Raw genomic sequence first — 22,776 nt, 5'->3', positions numbered from 1 at the left:
GCCACACCACGCACACCCTACACACACACACACACATTTACATACATGCCCTCTGGTCTGCATTCAGGAGACCACAGACCTACTTAATTCTCATTCTCTTGACTCCAGCTTCTTTGTACTCAATAAATGCTCTTAGAGGTTGTGTCCTACATATTTATTATACAAAGAGTAACAATCCTGTTGGACAAGGGACAAGCAACTTTCCTTTCTTCTCGTGTGTTGCTTCAGGGTGCTAGAAACAGAGCAAAAAAACAACCACTCACAGCAGAGAGACGACTCTATCAGACACACGAAGCTAGAGAATAAGACACCTCTATTGTCACATCTAGGATTCTCCTGCTGGCCGGATCAATTCAGTTCAGTTCAGTCGCTCAGTCATGTCTAACTCTTTACGACCCCATGGACTGTAGCACGCCAGGCCTCCCTGCCCATTACCAACTCCCAGAGTTTACACAAACTCATGTCCATTGAGTCGGTGATGCCATCCGACCATCTCATCCTCTGTTGGCCCCTTCTCCTCCCGCCTTCAATCTTTCCCAGCAGATTTGGTGGAGAAATCAAAAGCTTTACAGACAGGCAAAAGCTCAGAGAATTGACAGCAAAAGCTCAGAGAATTCAGCACCACCAAACCAACCTTATAACAAATGCTAAAAGAATGTCTCTAGCTGGAAAAGGGCAAAACTAGAAAACAGCAAATAATGAATGGAAAAGCTCACCGGCAAAGGCAAACCTACAGTAAAGGTAGAAAATCATCCACACACAAATAGGATTTCAAAACCAGCAAGCATGAGGGAGAGTACAAATGCAGGACACAGAAAACGCATTTGAAATTAAGAGATCAGCAGCTTAAAATAGTCTTGTATATATACAGACTGCTATATCAAAACCTCATGGTAACGGCAGACCAGAAAGCTATATGGGAATAACCTTTTTTAAAAGTTATTTTGGCCATGCTGCATGGCTTTGCAGGGTCTTAGTTCCCGGACCAGGGATGGAACCCACACCGCCTGCAGTGGAAGCACAGAGTCTTAACTGCTGGACCGCCAGGGAGGTCCTCCTTTTTCTTTTTCTTGGTATAACTCAGATCCAGATGAGTCCTGGCTGCCATGAATTAATAGCTGCCATAGCCTTATACAAGTCACCCCCGTTTCCACATGTGAAATTGTAGCAATTCTTCCTACTTTTCCCACTCCCACTAGGTTGTTGCTGCTAAGTCACTTCAGTCGTGTCCGACTCTGTGCGACCCTATAGACGGCAGCCCACCAGGCTCCCCCGTCCCTGGGATTCTCCAGGCAAGAATACTGGAGTGGGTTGCCATTTCCTTCTCCAGTGCATGAAAGGGAAAAGTGAAAGTGAAGTCACTCAGTCGTCCGACTCTTAGTGACCCCATGGACTGTAGCCTACCAGACTCCTCCATCCATGGGATTTTCCAGGCAAGAGAACTGGAGTGGGGTGCCATTGCCTTCTCCGCTAGGTTGTTGAGAGGAAAACAAATGAGGTCAAAATGACCTACAGTGCTAGATGTTCTGGTGCAAAGTATGAGGTGCCAGAGGGTGATGGATAATTTTGCTAAGGCTCAGCAACTCTCAGGATTGAGGGTTTTGAGGAATCTGCCCTCCTCTCTTTGTTTGGGGGTGGCCCCCAGCCCTCCCCAAATCAGCCCAGAGCTGCAGCCACCTGTCAGTTTCCCCTAACTCCGAGGAGACAGAAAAGCCGCATCTTGACTGGCCCTCTCTGAGAAGGCGCGCCTTCCCTCGTTCCGCGGAGCCGACTCCAGGCACCCTGGTCTGCCTGCACTCTCCAAAGAGTGCAAAGCAGAAGGAACCACAAGACTCAGCTGAACTCCAAGTACAAAGTTTATTTCTATTACAAGGTTGTTAATAATAACAGTAATAGTAAAATAAAAAGAGGGGAGGAGGCTCTGATTCTTTATTTTCAGAGCCAACCACGAGTTTAGGCTTCAGTCCTGATTAAGGCAGAGCCCAGCATGGCTCTGGAGGGCACAGGGAGCCCCTGGCCTTCTCCATCAGAAGGCAGTGAAGACAAAGAAGCCGTGCTCCCCTCAGAAACAGAAGGCAGTGATGCCAAATGCCAAAGAAGCAGATTAAAACAAAGCCTGTAGTCCACTCACCTGAAACTCATCTCCAAAAGCCTTGTTCCTAACACATATTGCAACTGGCCTGAACACTTTAGCAAAGCTCCTCCATGCATCCCAGAGCCCAAATTCTAGAGTGGGGATGGGCAGGACATACAAGAGGTTACCCCCAAGTTCCCAAATCCAGGCCACCACAGGAAGAGCATCGCCTCACTCGTGGGACCAGCTTTCCAGAACCTTCCCTCTTTCCCACCAGGACCCCACAGCACCATGAAGCGACGGTGATAGTATGTCAAAAGATGAAGCCCTGGTGGGCGGAGGGGCCCTAACATACATTTCTGTGCTGTCAAAGGCAGCAGCTAAAGCTGAAACATTCTCAACAGCCTCCCTGCCAACCCTCCCTCAAACCCCCAAACTCCCACAGCACAATCTCAAAAGACACAAAATGGCCGTAACCTAGAAAACGTTAAAATGAAAGGTCGCCCCTGCCCACAGAGCCCAAGGGGCAGGGCTGCACCATGACAAGTCGTGCAGAGAAGATGGAACCAGCACGTGAGTTCTCTGTGGACACTCATTACTCCTCCTCCTCTTCCTCCTCTGCATCCCCAGCTCCCTGCTGCTTGGGGGTTTTTGCCTGTTGGACAATAGGACACAAACGAGGTTTACACAGAAAGAAAGCAGTGATCCTCCTGAAGAGCGCCAGAAGTACCAGGCTTCTATGAAACCTCCTCCTCAAGAGCCAGAGAGCGGTCCTTCAGCCACATCAGCCTGAGGTCCAGCAGCTTCTCTGACTTCAAGAACCACACCAGCCCACCCACCGGAGTCCTCACTGAGCTTTACGGGCTGGATCTCACTCACCTTTGCAGTTCTGCTGCGGTAGCCGGCGGCTGTGGGGGTGACCCGGGGGTTCCTGCCACCTTCACTCCTACCGCTGAAAGAGAAGGATTGGAAACTCATTCCTGAGGTGCCCCTGAGCCAAAGTTAGAACACTCAGGAGAGAAACAGCTGGAGCCAGATAAAAGCAGCTCTCCAGAAGATAAAACTAATGAATACAAAACCACAGAGGGACTTTCTTGGTGGCTCAGTGGTAAAGAAGTCACCTACCAATGCAGGAAGACGTGGGTTCGAACCCTGGTCCAGGAAGATCCCACGTGCCTCAGAGCAACTAAGCCAGTGCACCACAACTACCAAGCCCGGGAGACACAACTACTGAGCCCACGTGCCACAACTACTGAAGCCTGTGCGCCTAGAGCCTGTGCTCCTTTAATAAGAGAAGCCACTGCAAGGAGAAGCGCACGCACCGCAACTAGAGAGTAGCCCCTGCTCACTGCAACTAGAGAAATGCCTGTGCAGCAATGAAGACCCAGCACAGCCAAAAATAAATAAAAAACCAGAGAGCAAAAGGACATTATGAATCACACCACGATACAAGCAAAATCCACACTTCCATACTCCTGAGCTACCCCCAAGCTCCCCTCCCAGGCAATGTTTCTTACCTTGCCCCGTATCTCCCTGAAGGCCCACGGGGGAAAGAGGGCACAAGGTTTTCCGGGTAGAGACTCCGAGCTGGGTAAGCTGCTGGGACGTGGCCAGGAGCCAGAACCCCGTTATGGCTGTTTCGACTGCGCCCCCGGACACCCTGGCTGTCTAAGTTGTTGAGCTTCAGAGCACGAGGAGGGCTTGGCTGGCACCCAGGCCTGGGGCCTGATGTGGATGTTGACAGGCGGTTAGGAGGAGCTGTCATATTGTTAGGGGGTCGGCTGGAGGGGAGAGGGTAGGCGGGCCCTTTAGCCGTTTCCTGCTTGAGATCATCCATGTAACCAGAAGACAGGTCTCCTGAGAAGAGAAAAGAGCACCAGCTTCAGGGGAAAGGCTGCTCTTAGTGCTGGATTTGGGGCAGGAACAAAAGATCCTGGGTAAAAGATGACTGCCTCACCCCTAAAGGATGCTGAAACCCATGTCTCCAGGACAGAGTTGAGAACATTAATCCATACTGTACACTTACCACCTAAGTCCTCACTAACTAGTCAACAGCAGTGCATAAGCAAATTTTGACAAATCACTTCTAACTGGCTTTGGGTTTCTAATAGTGACTGGGATTCAAAAACAATTTACTTGCCTAGTCCTGAAACTGTAAGAATACTGAGGATAATTTTGATCACCCTACTCTAGTTGAGGAGAAGGCAATGGCATCCCACTCCAGTACTCTTGCCTGGAAAATCCCATGGACGGAGGAGCCTGGTAGGCTACAGTCCATGGGGTCGCTAAGAGTCGGATACGACTGAGCGACTTCACTTTCACTTTTCCCTTTCATGCACTGGAGAAGGAAATGGCAACCCACTCCAGTATTCTTGCCTGGAGAATCCCAGGGACAGTGGAGCCTGGTGGGCTGCCGTCTATGGGGTCGCACAGAGTTGGACACGACTGAAGCGACTTAGCAGCAGCAGCAGCACTCTAGTTGAGCATATTTCAACTAGAAGCAGGTGCCCAGGGCAGCCATGGTAAGGTGTGAAAATTACCTCCCAGTCATCCACTAAGTGTACTGACAGGGACCGGCAGCTGAATAAGCACTGATGCTAAGCATATCTCACGGCTGTCCCCAAAGCAGCCGAGTCTAACCCGGAACCACAACTAGCCCCAAGGGGTCCTCAGTGAGCTCGTACTGCGCTTGCTAATTTGGGGTGCAGGTAAACCCTGTTAAGTAGCTGATGAGAAGTGCAGCCTTGGCTCAGCCCTGGCCCATACCCTGGTGTCGGACACGCCTCTTGGGCAGCTCTGGTGAGGTCTCTCGAGGCTGGAGATCCTGGCTAGGGATTCCCTCCGATATGTGGTTGTTTGCTGTGGCTGGGCGTTGGTCACACTGGTCCTAACAAGAAAAATCAGAATTAGTACCCAGTCATTCCTATGAGACGAAGCACAGGGAGGAAAGGAACACCGGGCTGGCAGAACACAGCTGATGGTGGGTAGGAGGGTGGCAGGGTGTCGCTGATGGGACAGAATAACTTTGACAACCACCGAGAGGAAGGGCCTGGGAGCAAGAGGAAGCGATCTGGAACAGAGCAATCGTTCCTACTAGCACTGATTGATCAGGAAGATCAGGAAGCACTCTCTTATCTGTGCAGGGATGAAGGAAGGGCTGATCCTGGGAGCCCAGAAAGGTTTCTGCCTACATTTTGACCACAGAGTACTGGCACCACTGCTTATTTTGTGGTCTCCTCTAGGAGAAGACAAGCAGTTAACTTATCTACTGCTTGATTCAAAGGCACAAGTGTTTATTTCAGAAATGAAATGTGTGGTGTTCTAGCAACAGCTATACGGCATCGATTACAGAAATGCCTCTGAAATACCTTCAGTGTTCACTCCCGTAACAAACAAGACGAGGCAGAAAACATATCTTCCACTAAGACGCTGGAATCCCAGACTGTGAAAGCTGAAAAAGGACTTAAGATCGTCCAGTCTAATTCCCTCATTCACAGGCATCCCCTGTGAGGGGCTGGGACGGACCGGAGGCCAACCGTAAGGGCAGATTCCAGATTCCTGGAATGCAAGATGCAAATGCCACCCCAACAGGAAGAATGCACATGGTCAAAATCAAAAATTGTCAGGGGCCTCAGGGAAACTCTTCTAAACTCTCTGGCAAGTCCTCCATATTTGCTTACATGGAGTCCTGGTTCCTTGAGCTGCAGCTCGTGATATAACAGTTTCCACTGCCAGAAGGCAGGGGAAGTCCAAAGACCTGAGGTACTGTATACCTCAGCTCACAAAACAGGACACGGCAGTAGCCAGATCAGGTATGCACGCAACTTCAAGGCCAGAGAGGCATTCTCAGCTCTGAAAGCCTCAGGTTCACTTCCAGAGGAATCAAGGGGATGGGAGAAGTGCCCGGGTGCTCAGGTTCTCTCACCTGGTGATGGAACAGCACCTCCTCCTCCAGCTGGACCCCACAGAATTCACACGGGATGACAACACTGTCCTCCACGGGAGGAGAGCTCCTGAAGCCCATCAAAGACTCCAACTGGTCACTTGCAGGCTGCCGCATCAGCTTCTGGAAGATAACATCAGGGTCCTCCACCCCTCGGGGGGAAGTGCTGCCCACGTTGAGCGGAGGTAAGGCACATGAAGGGTTGCAGCTTGTCTATCTCAAAAAACAAAGGTTAAAACAAAACAAAAAAAAAACAGAGGTTAAGGAACAAATTAAATTCTGAAAATATTTTCCGGAAGTCACAACATTTTCATAATGCTTAATTAATACTTGGGAAAAGGACTAAAAAGGGTCAGGGGAACACAGATGGAACACTCACTCTGCTTTTAAACATTTCTGTACTGTTTTAATTTTTTTAACTGTGTTTATGTGATTATTCTCTCTAAATTAATTTGAAAAGCTTCAAGATTCTTTCCACAGACATAGAATAAGAGAGGCCCATATAATTCTTCGTTATCCCTGTGAATGGATTTTCTTATGTTACTTCCAAACCAAATACTAGATGTAGTCAAATGCTGTATTGTTCCACATATGGGGGAATGTGTGTTCCACCCAGAGCACAGGGACCACTTACTAGCCATGGAAGTGCCAGACTAGGTCAAACCAAATCAGAGAGTAAGAATGTTGAGAGGGAAACGGGCTCCCTCCCCTAGTGGAGCCACTCTTCCAACACAAAGGCTATTCTCTAATCCTTCCTAAAGAGCACAGGAACTTTCAATCATTCAAAAACTACCTGACACCTTTCGTATCCCAGGTATTAAGATTCAGAAACCAAGAAAACCCAGAAACTGTCCTCCAGGAACTCCACCTAGTGGTACAGACCAACAGGGGATCAGCAGTCCACACCACAGGGTGAGGGTAACAGGCCGAGAGAGATGTGGGCACAGGCCGTCTGGGGAGCACACAGATGGGACCTCTGGCCTAGCTTTCAGAGCATTCCCCAGGATGCTTTCCTGAGAGTCATGTCTGAACCAAGTCTGTGAGGGAGGGGTCTGTGTGGCTGGGTGTGTTAAGGAGACAGGGGTAAAAGGCCACACATGTCCAGGCAGAAAAAGTAAAGTGCAAAACAGACCCCTGGCCCTCCCAGGAACTGCAGGGACTTCAGCAGGGCTCCTGTAAATCAAACGTGGCATGAGATGAAAGCTGATTACAATATGGTCTCAAGAGATGTACAGTATCTCCACAGAATGGAGGCAGCAACTGGGCCTGCTGGCATGAATGTTACTTTGCCCAGAGAGAACGAGGCCGAATTCTCACACCCACATGTCAGTCACACACAGTTACTACTGGATTTTCCCTGGCAGTTCAGTAGTTAGGACTCCATGCTTTCACTAGTGGCCAAGGGTGCAGGTTCAATCCCTGGTTGGGGAACTAAGATCCCATATGCTGTGCAGTGCAGCCAAAAAACCCAAAATACTAAAAAAAAAAGACACAGTTGCTCCTCTCATCACAAGACTTGTATCAGTTTGCTCAAGATTTCACATGGTCTGCAACATCAACAGGGCCTGCACACGTTCTTCCTTAAAGCTTAAAGCCCTCAAGTAACTCACCTGATGGTCAATCAGCAGTTCCTCTGGGTAGAGCTCCTCACAAAATTCACAAGGCAACATGGTCTCATCAACTGCACCTAGGTATCAGGCCACAGAGACTCAAAGTGAAAAACATACTTGATTCAACCTTTTATACCCCTTGGGGAGTTGACAGGAAAATCTGATTTCCTTAAAACTATTAAATATGAAGACAAAATATATTTTCAAACCCAAACAGAGTCTTTATAATCAACAGATACTTTCAGTAGAACTTATAAAGAATGTACCTCAGGAAGAAATGTATCCTAAAAGGAAATTTGAAGAAACAAGGAAGCAGGGGTAAGCAAAGAAAATGGTGAACATGTAATACATAAAATGATAAATATGAGTATATAAAACAAGAAAACTCTACATCAGGATGTTAAAAGGAAAACAACAGAGAACACTAATATCCATCAGTGGTATTTAAGTCATAAAGGGATGATCCACATTCTAAGGTTACTGTGTTAACCAAGAGAAGTGTGAGGAGGTGGACTAAATTTAGTCTTTATTAAATTAAATAAGTATGTTGAAATTTCCAGGGCAACTACTACAAGAACTACAAGAGAATATAAATTCCAAACCATTCATTCATGCAGGATCCGGAAAGATCCCACATGAGTGTATGAAACATGCAAACAAAGAAAAAAGTCAATAAAGCAATCTAAGAAATGGCCAAGAAAGGAGAAAGTAAACTACACTGAATCCAGAGTCTTCATTTGTCACAACTATGCTATTAAAATTTTACTTTCTTCACCAATCTAAACGCTCTGATGAGGGACTTCCCTGGCAGTCCCATGGTTAAGACTCTGCTTCCATTGCAGCGGGCACAGGTTCGATCCCTGGTTGGGGAACTAAGATCCCACATGCCATGCAGCTTGGCCAAAAAAAAAAAAAAAAAAGACTCAAACTTAAATATCTGGATCCAGGACCAATTCCTATTCTCTCTAAATCAACAAAATATTCGAAGTTAATCCTACTGTCTTTAAGGTCATTATTCTTACAGTGACATGAAGAAAAACCACAACTGAAAGCTGCTTAATTTTCAGGTCCCTAAAATCTTACAAGTTGAGCATTTTAAATATGACATGCCTTTCTCAAACATTCTCTAAACAAGAGACCCAAAGGGTGATTCACTGCCCATAATCCAACTTTTATTTTTAAAAACTTAGTTTTAATCCAATGATACTAAAAAAAAAAAGAATTGGTTTTAAATGGGGGTGAGGGGACCAAAGTTCTCTACAGATGAAGGACAACTAATAAATACAGAACAAAGGAGAGAAATACAAAAATTACCATTTTACAACTGCCATAATAATACTTGATTCAAGCAAGAAACATCAATGAATACTAAAACTGCTGGATAAGACCATGAGTATCCTATTCCCCAGCAATCTAGAAACAGCATCCTACACACACTATTATGAAGCAAAAAGGCTACCTGCACAATGGAGGTATCTGACAGACTCCACTCTAACAAACAGGACAAGCTGACATCTTGAGAAAGACACAGCGTGGCCGGTACAGCACTCCTGCCAAAACTATAACGTGAACTTAAACATGGGAAAATAATCAGACACATCTTAATTGAGAAAGAAGTAGTCTACAAAACAGCAGGCCTGAACTCTTCAAAAATGCCAAAAGAAAGAAAAAAGGGGGAGGGGTGCTTCCCTAGTGGTACAGCGGCTAAGAATTCACCTGTCAATACAGGGGACACAGGTTTGATCCCTGGTCCAGGAAGATCCCACATGCCACTGAGCAACTAAGCCTGTGCACCACAACTACTGAAGCCCATGCACCGCAACAAGAGAAGCTACCGCTGTGAGAAGCCCGCGTGCCACAACTACAGAGCAGCCCCTGTTCGCTGCAACTAGAGAAAGGCCACACACAGCAACAAAGACCCAGCACAGCCAAAAATAAAATAAATAAATTTTTTTAAAAAGAGGGAGAGGGTAGGAAACCAAACTAAAAGAACCTAGAAAGAACTAAATGTATAATGCATAATCCTGGCTTTCAAAAACAAAATTAAAAAGCTCTCAAGGACACTATGTATAAGTAAGGAACTTTCCTGAAAGTGATATCTGTATTGTGTTCACATAGGAGAATCCCCTTGTTCTAAAGAAATACACCTTAAGACCATTTAGGGATAAAATGTTATGTCAGCAACTTATTCTCAAATGGCTCAGGGCGAAAGAAATATAAAGATAAGTGGAAATACTAAAACTGATGAATATAAATGAGGGGTATATATTAACAGATAGTCACTGTACTTACTATTCTTGACAATTTTTAAAAAAGAGAGTTGAGAAAAGCAAACAAATGAAATTAAAAAAAACCAAATTCTATCTCATGAAAAACTTGCAATCTTATACGCATTGTGACTTAGAGACAGAGGCTAGTGAAGAATAAACAAACACACCCCTGATGTCATTCAGAGCACTGGGACCTTCACGGGACTGGTCTGCCTCATATATGACCCTCCAGAAGTCCTGCTCTGCCAAGGTGGGGGCCTGGCCTTCATTCTGCAGACTTAGGGCCAACATGAAGTCCAAATTTGCACTGTCTTCACCACACTCTTTGGGGGTCTGCCGGCTTCTATTCCTTTCCTGCCTTTCTTGTTCTTCCACTGAGGGGGGAAAAAAAAACAACTAGTATTTAAGAAATGTTAGATATGCTGCCATCCCTTAGTTCAAGTCCAGGCCTAGCAAATATTCAAGGTTTTCAGGAATCTGTGCAGGAACAAAAGAGGCCCAGCCCTACAGTGCTCACAGGAATCCAAACATTAAGACTGCCATGATAAAAGGCTCCATTATTATTCTCATTGTTTTATTAGTAAGTAATATGAATGAACTGTAACTATGAAACAGGCACTGTGCTAAGCATTTTACATGTATTTTCTACTCAGACAGTAAAAAGTCTGCCTGTAATGCAGGAGACCAGGGTTCAATCCCTGGGTTGGGAAGATCCCCTGGAAAAGGGCATGGCAACCCACTCCAGTATTCTTGCCTGGAAAATCCCATGGACCAAGGAACCTGGTGGGCTATAGTCCATGGGATCACAAAGAGTCGGAAAAAACTCAGCGACTCACACACTTTCTGTGTGATAGCAGAATGGTTTTAAAGCATGGGGTCAGACAGCCCGAATTCAAACCCGAGCTCTACCACTTACCTACCCTCAGAAAGCTGTTGTGAGAACTGAATAGTTAATACAAGTAAAGTACTCTGTAAATGCCTTTAGGCACACAAGGGTACACTCAGTAATGTCAGCTATGAACAGCACTGTCACCCAACAATAATCCAATAGCAAAGAGGTTCTATAGCAAAGTTAAGTATTCTTCCTCATGTTACAGTCAGGTTTCTATAATTAAGATCTATCTGGTTCCAAAGCCCTGTTCCCATTTGCCCAGATCCTGATACCATTCCAGGTTTCTACTCCCAGACACAACTCACACAGATTATTCTGAATTGGAAACTGGGCTGTCATGCTCCTTTGGTTGGTGGTTCTACTTTGGAAAAGGTCTGATTCAAAGGCTCTCAGGGGCCTTCGAGGGAGCCTCATGGGTGGGTCCAGAGCCTCAATCTGTCTGAGCTGGGACGCAATCCAGATCCTATCTGGACCCCAAGATTCATCATACGCGTTAGGTGGCATGGCAGCCTCGACTCTCTTTTCCTCCACATCTCTCCCACACACTTCAGGGTGAGTCTTCAGATCTTTCACCAGGACATTGCGCCCACAGGTGCCACATAACTCCGTCCGGGCACCACAATAATCTTCATGGTCCTTCAGTTTGAGAACAGAAAGTTCCAGATCACAGTGCTGGCAAAGGGCAAGCCGTAGAGGACACTCAGTCTCCTGCAAAACAGAATAATGAGGCAGTTAATATTCCTAAGAGAGGTCATGCTGTCGCATAGGGCAAGGAAAGCAAAAAGTATTTACAAAAATATTCTCTTCCAACCCTAGCTTTGCCTGCCATGTATTTAAGAGTCACAACTTCCCTCTTTGTCCTGCTACCAGATTCTACAAAGGGAAAGAAAATCTTACGAGGAAACTACTCACTACTTACAGCCACCCTATCGTCATCTTGTGTACACATTACAAAGGAACCCAAAATCAGCTAGCGAAGTCCAGGGGCAAACAGCAAAAGCAGAGCAATTCCCATATGCTTGTCAAAGCTCCCCCAGACCAATTTCCCCTTACTACTCTGATTTAAGTACCTGGCAATGAGGAAAAGGGATTGTCCTTTAGAAAAGACACTGGCTTTTCTAATCTGCACATTTGTATGTGGCACTGGCTTTCTTTATTTTTCGTTCTCTTTAAAATATTTATTCATTTATTTGGCTACACCAGGTCTTTGTTGCCACACACAGGATCTTTAGTTGCTGCATATGGGATCTAGTTCCCTGACCAGCGATCGAAACTGGGCACCCTACATTGGGAGTGGAGTCTTAGCTACTGGACCACCAGGAAAGTCCCAATATTGCCTTTAGACTAACCAAATAAATCAAGAATCATCAATAAAGGGACTTCCTTGGCCTAATAAAATGTAGGTCAAATGCTTAGAAAAAGCAACGAGAGAGTGCCAAATTATTTATAAGATGGTTATCTCCGAGCTTTGGGGTCATGAAGCAGTTGTTTTTATATTTTCCAAGTTTTCTACATTGTCTGTGAATCACCTTTCAAAATTATAAATTAATAAGTTAATAGCTTTTTTCAGGTACATAGAATGAAATGCACAAATCATAAGTACATACCTTAATGAATTTTTACATATATATATACACACTCCTGCATGACCACCAACTAAAGAGTTGTTGGGATTTATTAATTGGTGAATATGTTTATGTTCATTCAAAATATATACATACACACACACACACACATATATATGGACTTCCCTGGTAGCTCAGACAGTAAAGCGTCTGCCTGCAATTAATTCAGGAGACCCGGATTTGATCTCTGGGTTAGGAAGATCCCCTGGAGAAGGAAATGGCAACCCACTCCAGTACTCTTGCCTGGAGAATCCCACGGACAGAGGAGCCTGGTGGGCTACAGTCCATGGGGTTGCAAAGCCGGACACGACTGAGTGAGTTCACGTACATATATATATATTTATATAGGGCTTCCCTCGTGGTCAGGTGGTGGAGAATCCCCCGGCCAATGCAGAGGACACAGATTCGATCCCTGGTCCAGGAAGATCCCAAGTACCTCAATGCAACTGAGCCCATGGGCCACATCTACTGAAGCCAGCACGTCCTAGAGTCTATGCTCCACAAGAGACGCCACAGCAATGAGGAGCCTGCACAACACAAGAGAGCAGCTCCCACTCACCGCAACTAGAGAGAGCCAAAGTGCAGCAACCAAGACCCAGCACAGCCAAAAATTAATTAAAAAACAACAACACACTTATTCAACTACGCCCAATTTTATCTCAACTAGGACCAAATGATACTATGTTCTCCCTTGTCAAATGCTGAGAATTTGTCAGGGTGTAAACAGCATGTCACCCAAGCGATCAAGAAGTCAAAATGGAATTAGAAGACAGAAGGCAGGCTGTGTGCTAAAGAGGCTGCACCACACTGGCCACCCCAGGCTTGGTTTAGCACTCAATAAGCCTGCCAAGAGTCAAACCCCAGAAGGAAGGACTCGGTTCCAAAGGCTCTGAGGCTTGAGCCTGAGCCACAGCAGCCGTGCAGTCAGATCTGGCAGCAGACAGTCGAAATCTCAAGTAGGCTCAAACAGGCTTTGAGAGGCAGTGTGCCTGGCGCTGGTGGAGAACAAAGACTCCACAAGCCTGGCTTTCTGCTCTGCAGGCAGCTCTGTAATCTCACCAGGACTGGCCCCACGGTAATTCCCTTCACGGTACAGGGAAACTAACCTCGTGCTTCTTTAGCTGCCTCTTCTCCAACTTCTTGTTACACTTGCAGGTCACCTAGGGTAAGAAGCAAGAATCAGTAAATGGGCTTTGTGACAACACGCTCACTTGCTGTTACACAACAGCAAGTCTGATCCGTTTCTGAACATTTGAGAACATGGTGGTTCACCTGACAGTGTTCTGTAGCCATGTGCGTCTCCATGTCCGATTTGGGAAATGGTTCCTTGCAGACAGGACACATACCGATGTTCCTTTGACAGTGGATCTCATGGATGGTAAAGTTAAACACAGGAATTTCTTTTTTGCTACAGAAATAGATCCAAGAAAAAGGCAAGAATTACTGACATCTATGCCCAGAGGAATCACAGGGAAATCTGTCTGGTCCAATCTTCAGACTCCATTACTTCTCTTTAGTGAGCACCTAACGTATAAGCTCTGTGACTGTTACTGCCCCTGCTTTCCAAGAATTAACTCCTGAAGGTTTTCAGTCTTCCGTGCAACACTGAGTTCTCAGTGCTGTGCACAACCTCTAAAAGCTCAGCTTCACTTTCTAGACGTCAGAGTTCATCACAACCAACAACATCAGATGCCGCGAGGAGCTAGCTGATCTAGGCTTTTCCAAAACCATCCATGCTCCAAAGCACAATGATCCACTCTGGGATTATTTTTTAAAAATAAATTAAAAAAAAAAAGTCTACCATTTACTTTCAGTCTCAGCTACCTTTAATCACATTAGATTTTATGCCACCAAAGTCAAACCAAAAGGGGCAGATGCCAGCTTTGGGAGAGTCAGTGGGGAAGGGATCCTGCCCCCTTTATGTCTCACATGTCTTTCAAAGCAGGCTGGACATGAACTGGGAACAAGCTCTCTGGTTGGGTTGGTATAAACTTTACTGCAGAAATGCACCACAAGGAAATCCTGAATCCCTTCCCCCAAAGTACACATACACTCAAACTAGAGGCACATAACATTCAAAGGCTTCCTTTTACTCATTCGGTTATGACTATTGGAAAGCTCCAATTTCAGTCTAACTAAAGGAAGCATTAAAAGAATGTGCCTGTAAGTATGTCACCTAGGATAAATTTTCAGAAAACAAAACACTGAACAGGATAAATACAGACAGTTACACAACAAATCTGTAATAACCTGTTTCACCTCTGAAGCTGAATACTACAGAGACCTTCTCCCACACCAAGTTGCAGATTATTTCTCTTTTATAGTTTTCATCTTCAGACATAGTCTAAGAAACATTTCAAAGTAGGATGACAGGTGTGCCTCCAGCTAGTCATACTTCCAATCTGAAAGACTAAGACACCAAAAAAAAAAAATGTAAATTCATTTTCATCCAAAGGTAGAACCATCAAGGCATGTACCTTGATGTCACTTGTACCCTAGTCATCAAGGCAGCTCTCAAAAAAAAACTGGAAGGGGACACAGAGTAACAATCAAGTGTGAGAGATGGGAAGAAAACTCAGATGGATAAGAGGGAAACTACCGATGTTTTGACACCCTTAACTTCCCCTATTTTACCAAAATTCCCAGTTTTCTAAGGAAACCGTCAGTTTTAAATTAATTCAGCTTAAGTTTTTCAAAACTGAAGAATATTAAAATATATAGTGGAAGGAGCCATAAATCAAAGTCATCATCTAAATCTATTAAACTAATAAATATTAAAATTAGCAAATCCTACTATTAAAGATGTTATGAAACTAGTACTTTTAACAGATTGCTGGTGGTAGTATAAAACCACTGCTTTTAAACAGTCTAAAACTGCATTTCTATTTCTAGGACCATTAACAGTTAAAGTGTGTTTAATAAAACAAAGACTCTGTCACTAAATTACTTGTTAAAGACCAGTAATTCCACTCTTGGGATTATGAAGATTTTCATTAGTATCATAAAATTGTAAAAAACTGAAAACCATTAAAAATACCTAAACTATAAGGCAACAGTTAAATACTGTATACCAATAAAGCGCAGGAAGCAAAACCGTATCCTGATTGCAAATCCTGTGTGCACAGATGCCACAAAAAATTAAAACCAGCAATTATCTCTTACAGTGCTGAGAGTCTAGATTCTTTTTTCGTAATTTTGACAACAATTTTCTTTAAACAGTCAAAGTCAAGAAAATAAACGTCTAGTCTTTATTTTACAGGGCTCTTCAGGACAATCTACTGACACAGAGCATTCATTCTACACGTATAATGCCACTAAAAACTTTAGGATTAAAAAATATTAAGGACCATGACATAAAGAAGCAAGAATCAAAAGCAGTTGTCAGGTAAGATCACAGAGCATTTACAATGTCACCTTTTGGGAAACCTTGAAAGAAGATAAAAGACAGCTGAAGCAATTTACAAAATGGTTGCCTGATGGTTACCTTTTTTTAAATTTAGCTGCCAAGGTAGTCCCACCAAAAGTTCTAAAGAGAGACAAAATACCAATATACTTGCCTCCTACCTACAGATAAAATTAAGATGTTTTAAATGAGATAAATGAGAACACACTCAATTCTAGATAAAACTGCTAAAAGCCCCAAAGAAGAACTAGCCAAGTTAGAGATGAAATTTCATTTTCCAAAGTTTCCAGAAAATGGAAATTCTATTTTCCAAGGTTTCCAGAAAAATCCCCAGCAGGCTTCCAAATGACATAGAACCATGCAAAAATAAGAAGTCAAAGTCTTTTAACACTGAAGCTTCTGTTTTCTAGACTCAAACTCGCCCATCAAGGGACAAAACAGTAAGAAAAGAGGTAACATGCAAAAAAAAAAAAACCCACCTTCAATCACAACAAACTATTCTTTTCCTGGCCCAGGAGGTTTAACCACAGCGCATACTCTGATGAGTACCTTAACTTTTCTTAGGGAACAACAGGAATATGGCTCTAAAGACAGAATCTTAAAACCTGGAATTTAAACAGGGCTACTTAGATAGGAGGATTGTACTGGCTTGGTCAGGTTTCCATGCTAATCTGCCTTTTTTCTTTAAATAAATTGCTTTGGCTTTGAATAACCTTGTTTTCATTAGCTTTCCATTAACTTACCCTTTCTTTTTTTAAAAACGCCCCTTAGCATATTTATTTATATACTGTCCTAGGTTTGAGATTCCTTCAAAATGTAGTGGACTGAAAAAATAAGAATCTCTTAACTGATGTTAAAGCCGATATGCCTGTTTCTTTCTAAAAACACAATGTTTTCTTGTGATTATTTGTATAATTGATTATTACACTTGCATCAGAAACTGTACACATAAAACCTAAACAGAGCTAAAATAGGTTTTTAAAAGGTGAAAGGGACAGTGGCACAGCACCCAAAAAATACCCTATAAGGCAAGACATCCTCACAGAAATAAAATCTTAATTCCATGCAGGGAAAGAATATTGTGACCAGCAGTTGCTCTGATTGTATCCTAATGCTGCCAAGAAGCTGAGCAGAAAGCAAAAGGCAATTAAAAAAAAAGAAAAAATTTTATCTGGCTCATCTTTCAACAGCCTCTCCTTCCACCACAATTTGGTAAGTTAAATATAGCACAGGTAGTTCTGCTTTGCTTTTTTCTTTTGCTTTCAGTAACGGAACTTGGATATCCCTAAAATGCCAAGTTCTTGAGAAAGTCCAACCAGAAATCATCTGATTACAAGCTGCACTCCTAAGTTTCATTTCAGCAGAAAAGAGTTGCTCTTTCTTGTCACTCTTGTCAGTTAAAAACACGAATATAAGAAAGCTTGACATTCAAGCCCGCACCCAGTCCTTCTACTAACAATTCTGGAATCATGTGGGACTGCTGAAAGACTTGACTAAACTTTTTTTTAAAGCAATGGAACATTCTTTCAGTAAAATCCTTTACAAAAACAGCTGAGCTGTTCTGGTTGTACACATACAGCCAAGTTCACACTAAACCATGATCCCATTTAAGACAGCCGCTGCAGCCATTCAGGGAGGTCCTTGCAACACACTTTGAAAAACATTGCTCTAGTCCAAACATTTCATTATATTTTTATTATCTTTAAAAAACATACAATATTTTTCAGGAAGACAAAAAACAAATTCCTGAATCTATAGGTCAGAAAAGGGAGGATTCAAAGCAGTCAAGTGACTTGCCAAAAGTCATTAACTAATTCACGTAGGAACCAGACCCCTTACTCCCAGCTCCATCCCATCAGTCTTGTCACTGCTCTATGCTACCTAAACCAATCACCTTGTGGAATTTCTAAAACAGGCAACTTTATCCAAAATTGTTTAAAAAAACCTTTAATCCCATATATTTGCATGACATGTTATATGGCTCCAATTTTAACCTGCCAACTACTAAACCAACTGTTTACATAATTGTCCTCCTTCCAATAATATTTCTTCGATTTCTTACCAATTGTCACACAGTCGAGTGTCCTGGTCATTTAGAAATTCAGCCATCTTTAGCTGTTCCTAAAAAAACAACAAAGGAAGAAGTAGAATCTTTCCATTTCATTTCTGCTTTAAGAATGACTGTACAGACACACACACACACAACAGTGCACAGAAAATGTCAACAAAGCGTTCATTTCATTTAATACCCAACACACTTGCGTCTGATTATTTTCATTTTCATTTTAAAATAACTTGACTTGCAGGGCTTCCCTGGTGGCTCAGTGGTAAAGAATCCTCCTGCCAATGTAGGAGACACGGGTTCGATCCCCAGTCTGGGAAGATCCCAGGTGTCAGAGCAACTAAGCCCTTGTGCCACAACTACTGAGCTTGTGCTCTAGAGCCCGGGAGCTGCAACAAGAGAAGCCACCACAATGAAAAGTCCGCACACCACAACTAAAGCGTAGCCCCCGCTCTCTGCCAACTAGAGAACAGCCCACATAGCAGTGAAGACCCAGAACAGCCAAAAATAAATAAACAACAAAAAATAAAAATAATTTGACTTGCAAAAACAGCACAAAGAACTCCCACATATCTCTCACCCAGTACCTCATAAATAACCATAGTAAAATTACCAAAGGGCAGGAAACTAACACTAATACAATACTAACAACTAATCTACAATTAGTTAACTTCACAAATCATGCACTAATACCCTTTCTTGGGTTCAGGATGCAATCCAGAGTCAAATATTGCATTTATTTGTTATTTCTCCTTAATCTTCTTTGATCAGGGATATTTTATCAGTCTTTTTTTTTTTTTTTTTTGACCAAGCAGCATGCAGGATCTTAATCCTCAACTAGGGACCAAACCGTAAAACCCATGCCTCCTGTAGTGGAAGAATGGAACCCTAACCACTAGACTGCCAGCAATTCCTTCAGTCTTTCATCCTGCATGACCCTGTTAAATGTACTGGCTAGTTATTTTGTAGTATATCCTTCAAGTTGAATTTATTTGCTGTTTTCCTGTGCTTAATACATTTTTGACAAAAATACCACAGAAGTGATGTTGTGCTCATCTCAGGGCATTATATCAGAAACCACATGATGTCAACAGTCATTATTACAGATGATGCAAACTTTGATCACTTCATTGAAATAGTGAGTGTCTGCCAGATTTTGCCACTATAAAGTCTTTGCTTCTTTCTAAACAAGATGTCAATGCAGAAAGCAAAACTTTGGCAAATTTAATACCAGTTATTTACAGTACTCAGATTACCCCTTTCCATGACTCAAAAATGGTCTAAAATACTGCCCCTTAGTAGGGCTCTTGAATGGTTTACACGTTTCCAAACTAACACTTTTCAAAATACCTATTCATTCATTCAACATAATTAAGACCGCATGCCACTTGTACCCTAGTCCTAACAATACAAAATAACAAAATATATTGTCCAATCTCTAACACAACAACAATTTAGTGATAGGGAAAAATAAGCAAAGAAACTGATGAGTATTTTGATGTTAAAGTTAACTCTGGTGCAATGTGGGTATGTAGTTCTGTAGCATCTTATCACATGTAGATTTGTGTAACCACCACTTCAGTCTAGATACAGAACTGTTCCTCACAAGGATCTCCCTCCAACAGATGCTCTTAAAGCCACACCCACCCCCTCTGGCCACTACCCCTAATCCCTGGCAACCACTAATCTGTACATCATCTCTGTAATCTTGTCATTTCAAGAATGTTGTATAAGTGGGATCCTATGGTATGTAAGTGTTGGGACTGGCTTTTTTCACTCGGCACATAGTTCTGGAGTCTCCTCCAGGCTGTTGCACATGTCAGTCAACTGTTGCTTCGTGATTGCTGTGTGGTATTCCACCAGACTCACTGTCCTGTCTAAGGACATCTGGGTGGTTTCCAGTTTTTGGCTATTCCAAATAAAGCTGCTATGAACATTCATCACAAAAAAAAAAAAAAAAAAGTAGACAAATGGAGATTGAGTGAAGGGAATCTACTCTAGATAAGGGTGGTCAGGGAAGACCTTACTGAGGACATGACATATTAAAAAAAAAAGACCTGAAGCACAAGGATCCATCCATGCAGAGGAAGAGGATGGAATAGAGAAAAACCCACTCAGGCACTGGGCCTAACAGGCAATGAGAGAAAGTACAGGTAGACCTGGAAGAGCATAATGAAAAAGAGGAATGATTCAAGCCCTTATCCTGTAGGACAGAAAGAATATTGGATTATATTCCAGATTCAGTGATAAACCACAGAAGAGTTTTAAGCTAGGAAGTGACAAGATTAACGACATCCACTCTGATATGATGTAAACTAGTGACAGGAAGCACCTATCTATGAAAAACAAATCATGTTCCCAAACGGGGGGAAGCCTGATACTTTTCTCAGGGCTGTCTGACTGACCCTAGGCATGCTGTATTCCACCCCACCAAAGCCAGGGTCAGAGCCTCGGAAGAGTCAAGTACCCGGTTCTCTAGCTTCAAGGGGGCTGGGGTGGCACGCAGGGCTCTGAGTTGGTCCCCTCTGAGGGTCAATTCTGGTTCTGCCGTTCAGCAGATGTGTGACTTAACCTCTCTGGGCCTTCGGATTCCTCACGCAGAAAGGGTCACTGGAGAAGTAAAGGAGCGAATGCACGGAAGCGCTTTGGTAGAGTAAGTTTCCTTTAAACCTTAGAAGGAAGCCCCTCTTAGGCGAAGGCCAGGACTCCCTGGACTTCCCTGCGCCCGCGGTGGGTGGGGACACCACCGCAGGGTCCACACACCGAGGAGGCAGTTTCCTGAGGGGGAGGGGTGATCCGAGATGGGGAGTGGAGAGGGCACCAACTTCGCAAATCGTACTTAACATTTACCGGCTGTTTACTGATGGCTCAGTCGGTAAAGAATCTGCCTGCAGTGCAGGAGACCCGGGCTCGATCCCTGGGTTGGGAAGATCCCCTGGAGAAGGAAATGGCAACCAACTCCAGTATCCTTGCCTGGAGAATCCCATGGACAGAGGAGCCTGGTGGGCTGCAGTCCACGGGGTCGCAAAGAGTCGGGCACGACTGAGCGACTAACAGTACTGATGGCTAAACGCTTTTACATGGACAATCTTTTCATCCAGACCACAACCTGACGAGGTGAAAAAGTCATCACTCCCATTTCAGAGAAGGCGCAAGAGGAAGTCCGAGGAAGGCAGCTGCTGCATGGTTCTGAGTCGGGGCCTCGAACCCAGGTCCGTCCTCCAACCGCCCACGCCAGGCCACCCGCGGCCCCTCTCAGGTTGGCCGCTCGGGACTCGGGCCCCGCCCTGCCCGGGGCGCGGTGCCCACCTCGCGCTCCGAACTACGGCCGACTCCCAGCCCCGCGGGGCCAAGGTCTGGAAGGGGCGGTACCGCCGGGAGCTGTCGAGGCTCCGCTTAAGAGGAGCAAGGACGGCCTTTCCCACTGGCCAGGACAGACTCCGCGACGCGGGCATCTTTCTTTTTTTTTTTTTTACGAGAAATCCCGCGATCCCCGGGGCCCACAACAGCCCACCCTCGGGATGCCGGCCTCCTCCCGAAACTGGAGGCCGCAGGATGTTCCCCAGACGCTGGCCACCGCTTCTCTCACCTGGGACAAGACGAGGGACGAGACGAGAGACGCCAAGCCAACCCGCTAAGCCGCCAACACCGAGCCTCTACGATGAGCCCCCGCGGCTGAACAACGGCCCCCGAAGCCGCCTCACCACTTCCGACCGTCACGGAGGAGCGCGCCCATTGGCCAGGAGCGGACCCGACTCTCTGTCCATTGGACGGCACCGTTGTCGTTCTCAGAGCCCCTCCTTCTGCGTGCCTATTGGCTCCGCGGGACTCCGCGGGGGCGTGTTCCTGGGAGTCCCAACCCCTGCACATCTGGAAGGAGCGGCAGAGACCTGAGCTGTGAGCCTAGATCTAAGACCCTGCAGCTCCTCCTGACACATGCTAATAATACTTGTATGAATAAACTCTGTACAAACATTACTAATATTCCTTATATATCAAGATAACTAATGACATTTGTTCTCTTGTCATGGGCCATTAATACTTATTAGTCATTCTTGTTGCAATTATAATGGCCTCGTGCCAAGACATCTGCAAGGCTCTGCCCATATTTGAGCACTTGGCTTTTTACGGTGGAAGAGAGAGTGCATGACAGGCAGGTTTCAGTTTCAGATTCTCCACTTGCTGCCTGAATAGATTCTCTGAACTCCTCCTCCCTTGTGAATTGTATATATAAAATAGTTGAATATAGAAGAGAACATATTATTTACAATATAGCAATTTAAAGTAACGATTTTTTTTGCAGATTATAATTGCAAGATATTCATGACATAGTGGTAAGCAGAAGCAGGTCACAAAGCATTGTTTGTTTATAACAGGATAGAATGTTTAACTTAAATGGATCATAAATTCTCTGTGATTCCCGAGATATAAAGTTCAAAATCAGGCAAAATTAATCTAAGGTGAGAGAAGTTACTATAATGGTTCCCATTTGGAGGGTATGATCTGCAAGGAAATATGAGAAAGATTTCCAAGTACTGGAAGTGTTCTATACCTTGATCTGCAAAGTGGTAAACACAGATGTACTAATTAGTAAATGGTCACTAGGCTATACAGTTAGGATTTAAACACCTTTCACTGTATGTTAAAGATAACATACCATTCAATATTGTCCTGCACCTTGACTGTTTTATTTGTAATACTACACATTCAGCCTTGAAGATCTATTCATTATTAGCTCCTATATCTGGAGCATCTTTACACTTTTTCAGCAGTCATTCCATTCTATGATGTGCCATGGTTTATTCTGCCAGTTCCCTATGGATAGACATTTTGGCTACAAAATGCTTTTTCAAAATTTTATTTATGTATGGCTGTGCTGGGTCTTCATTGTTGTGTG

General features: G+C 44.2%; 2 protein-coding genes across 5 annotated transcripts; one reads left to right on the top strand and one right to left on the bottom strand.

The window, feature by feature from the left end:
• Positions 1–1,838: 1,838 nt before the first annotated feature.
• On the bottom strand, positions 1,839–21,590 carry TRAFD1 (TRAF-type zinc finger domain containing 1). 4 transcript variants are annotated; one of them, XM_081546313.1, is made up of 12 exons: positions 21,469–21,590; positions 17,880–17,938; positions 13,687–13,822; positions 13,521–13,574; positions 11,095–11,497; positions 10,065–10,271; positions 7,628–7,704; positions 6,000–6,230; positions 4,841–4,961; positions 3,592–3,931; positions 2,954–3,026; positions 1,839–2,729 (listed from the first exon to the last, which is right to left on the bottom strand). In XM_081546313.1, the coding sequence occupies exons 2-12, from the start codon at positions 17,924–17,926 to the stop codon at positions 2,670–2,672; spliced, it is 1,749 nt and encodes a 582-aa protein (XP_081402439.1). In that variant the 5' UTR covers positions 17,927–17,938; positions 21,469–21,590; the 3' UTR covers positions 1,839–2,669. The 4 variants fall into 4 exon arrangements, with proteins under 4 accessions (XP_081402439.1, XP_081402438.1, XP_081402442.1 ...); XM_081546312.1 differs by lacking the exon at positions 21,469–21,590 and adding an exon at positions 20,989–21,156; XM_081546316.1 differs by lacking the exon at positions 10,065–10,271.
• Positions 18,673–21,969, top strand: LOC145527908 (uncharacterized). The gene is made up of 2 exons (XM_081546317.1): positions 18,673–20,532; positions 20,981–21,969. The coding sequence occupies exons 1-2, from the start codon at positions 20,438–20,440 to the stop codon at positions 21,771–21,773; spliced, it is 888 nt and encodes a 295-aa protein (XP_081402443.1). The 5' UTR covers positions 18,673–20,437; the 3' UTR covers positions 21,774–21,969.
• The last annotated feature ends 807 nt before the right edge of the window (positions 21,970–22,776 follow it).

Source organism: Giraffa tippelskirchi, chromosome 11 (assembly GCF_054371585.1).
Source record: "Giraffa tippelskirchi isolate mGirTip1 chromosome 11, T2T-mGirTip1v1.2.pri, whole genome shotgun sequence".
Classification (NCBI taxonomy): Eukaryota; Metazoa; Chordata; class Mammalia; order Artiodactyla; family Giraffidae; genus Giraffa; species Giraffa tippelskirchi.
Note: the sequence above shows the minus strand (reverse complement) of the source record. Positions and strands in the feature narration are given on the sequence as shown.

Bases quoted from the DNA above. Each gene is read 5' to 3' on its own strand.
- LOC145527908 (XM_081546317.1), top strand. From the start codon at position 20,438: ATGTGTGACTTAACCTCTCTGGGCCTTCGGATTCCTCACGCAGAAAGG. The intron at 20,533-20,980 runs GTAAGTTTCCTT...CTTTTCATCCAG, and splicing joins CACGGAAGCGCTTTGGTAGA to ACCACAACCTGACGAGGTGA.
- TRAFD1 (XM_081546312.1), bottom strand. From the start codon at position 21,018: ATGGGAGTGATGACTTTTTCACCTCGTCAG. The intron at 13,575-13,686 runs GTGAACCACCAT...TTCTTACCCTAG, and splicing joins TGGCTACAGAACACTGTCAG to GTGACCTGCAAGTGTAACAA. The intron at 11,498-13,520 runs GTTAGTTTCCCT...TCTGTTTTGCAG, and splicing joins GGCAGCTAAAGAAGCACGAG to GAGACTGAGTGTCCTCTACG.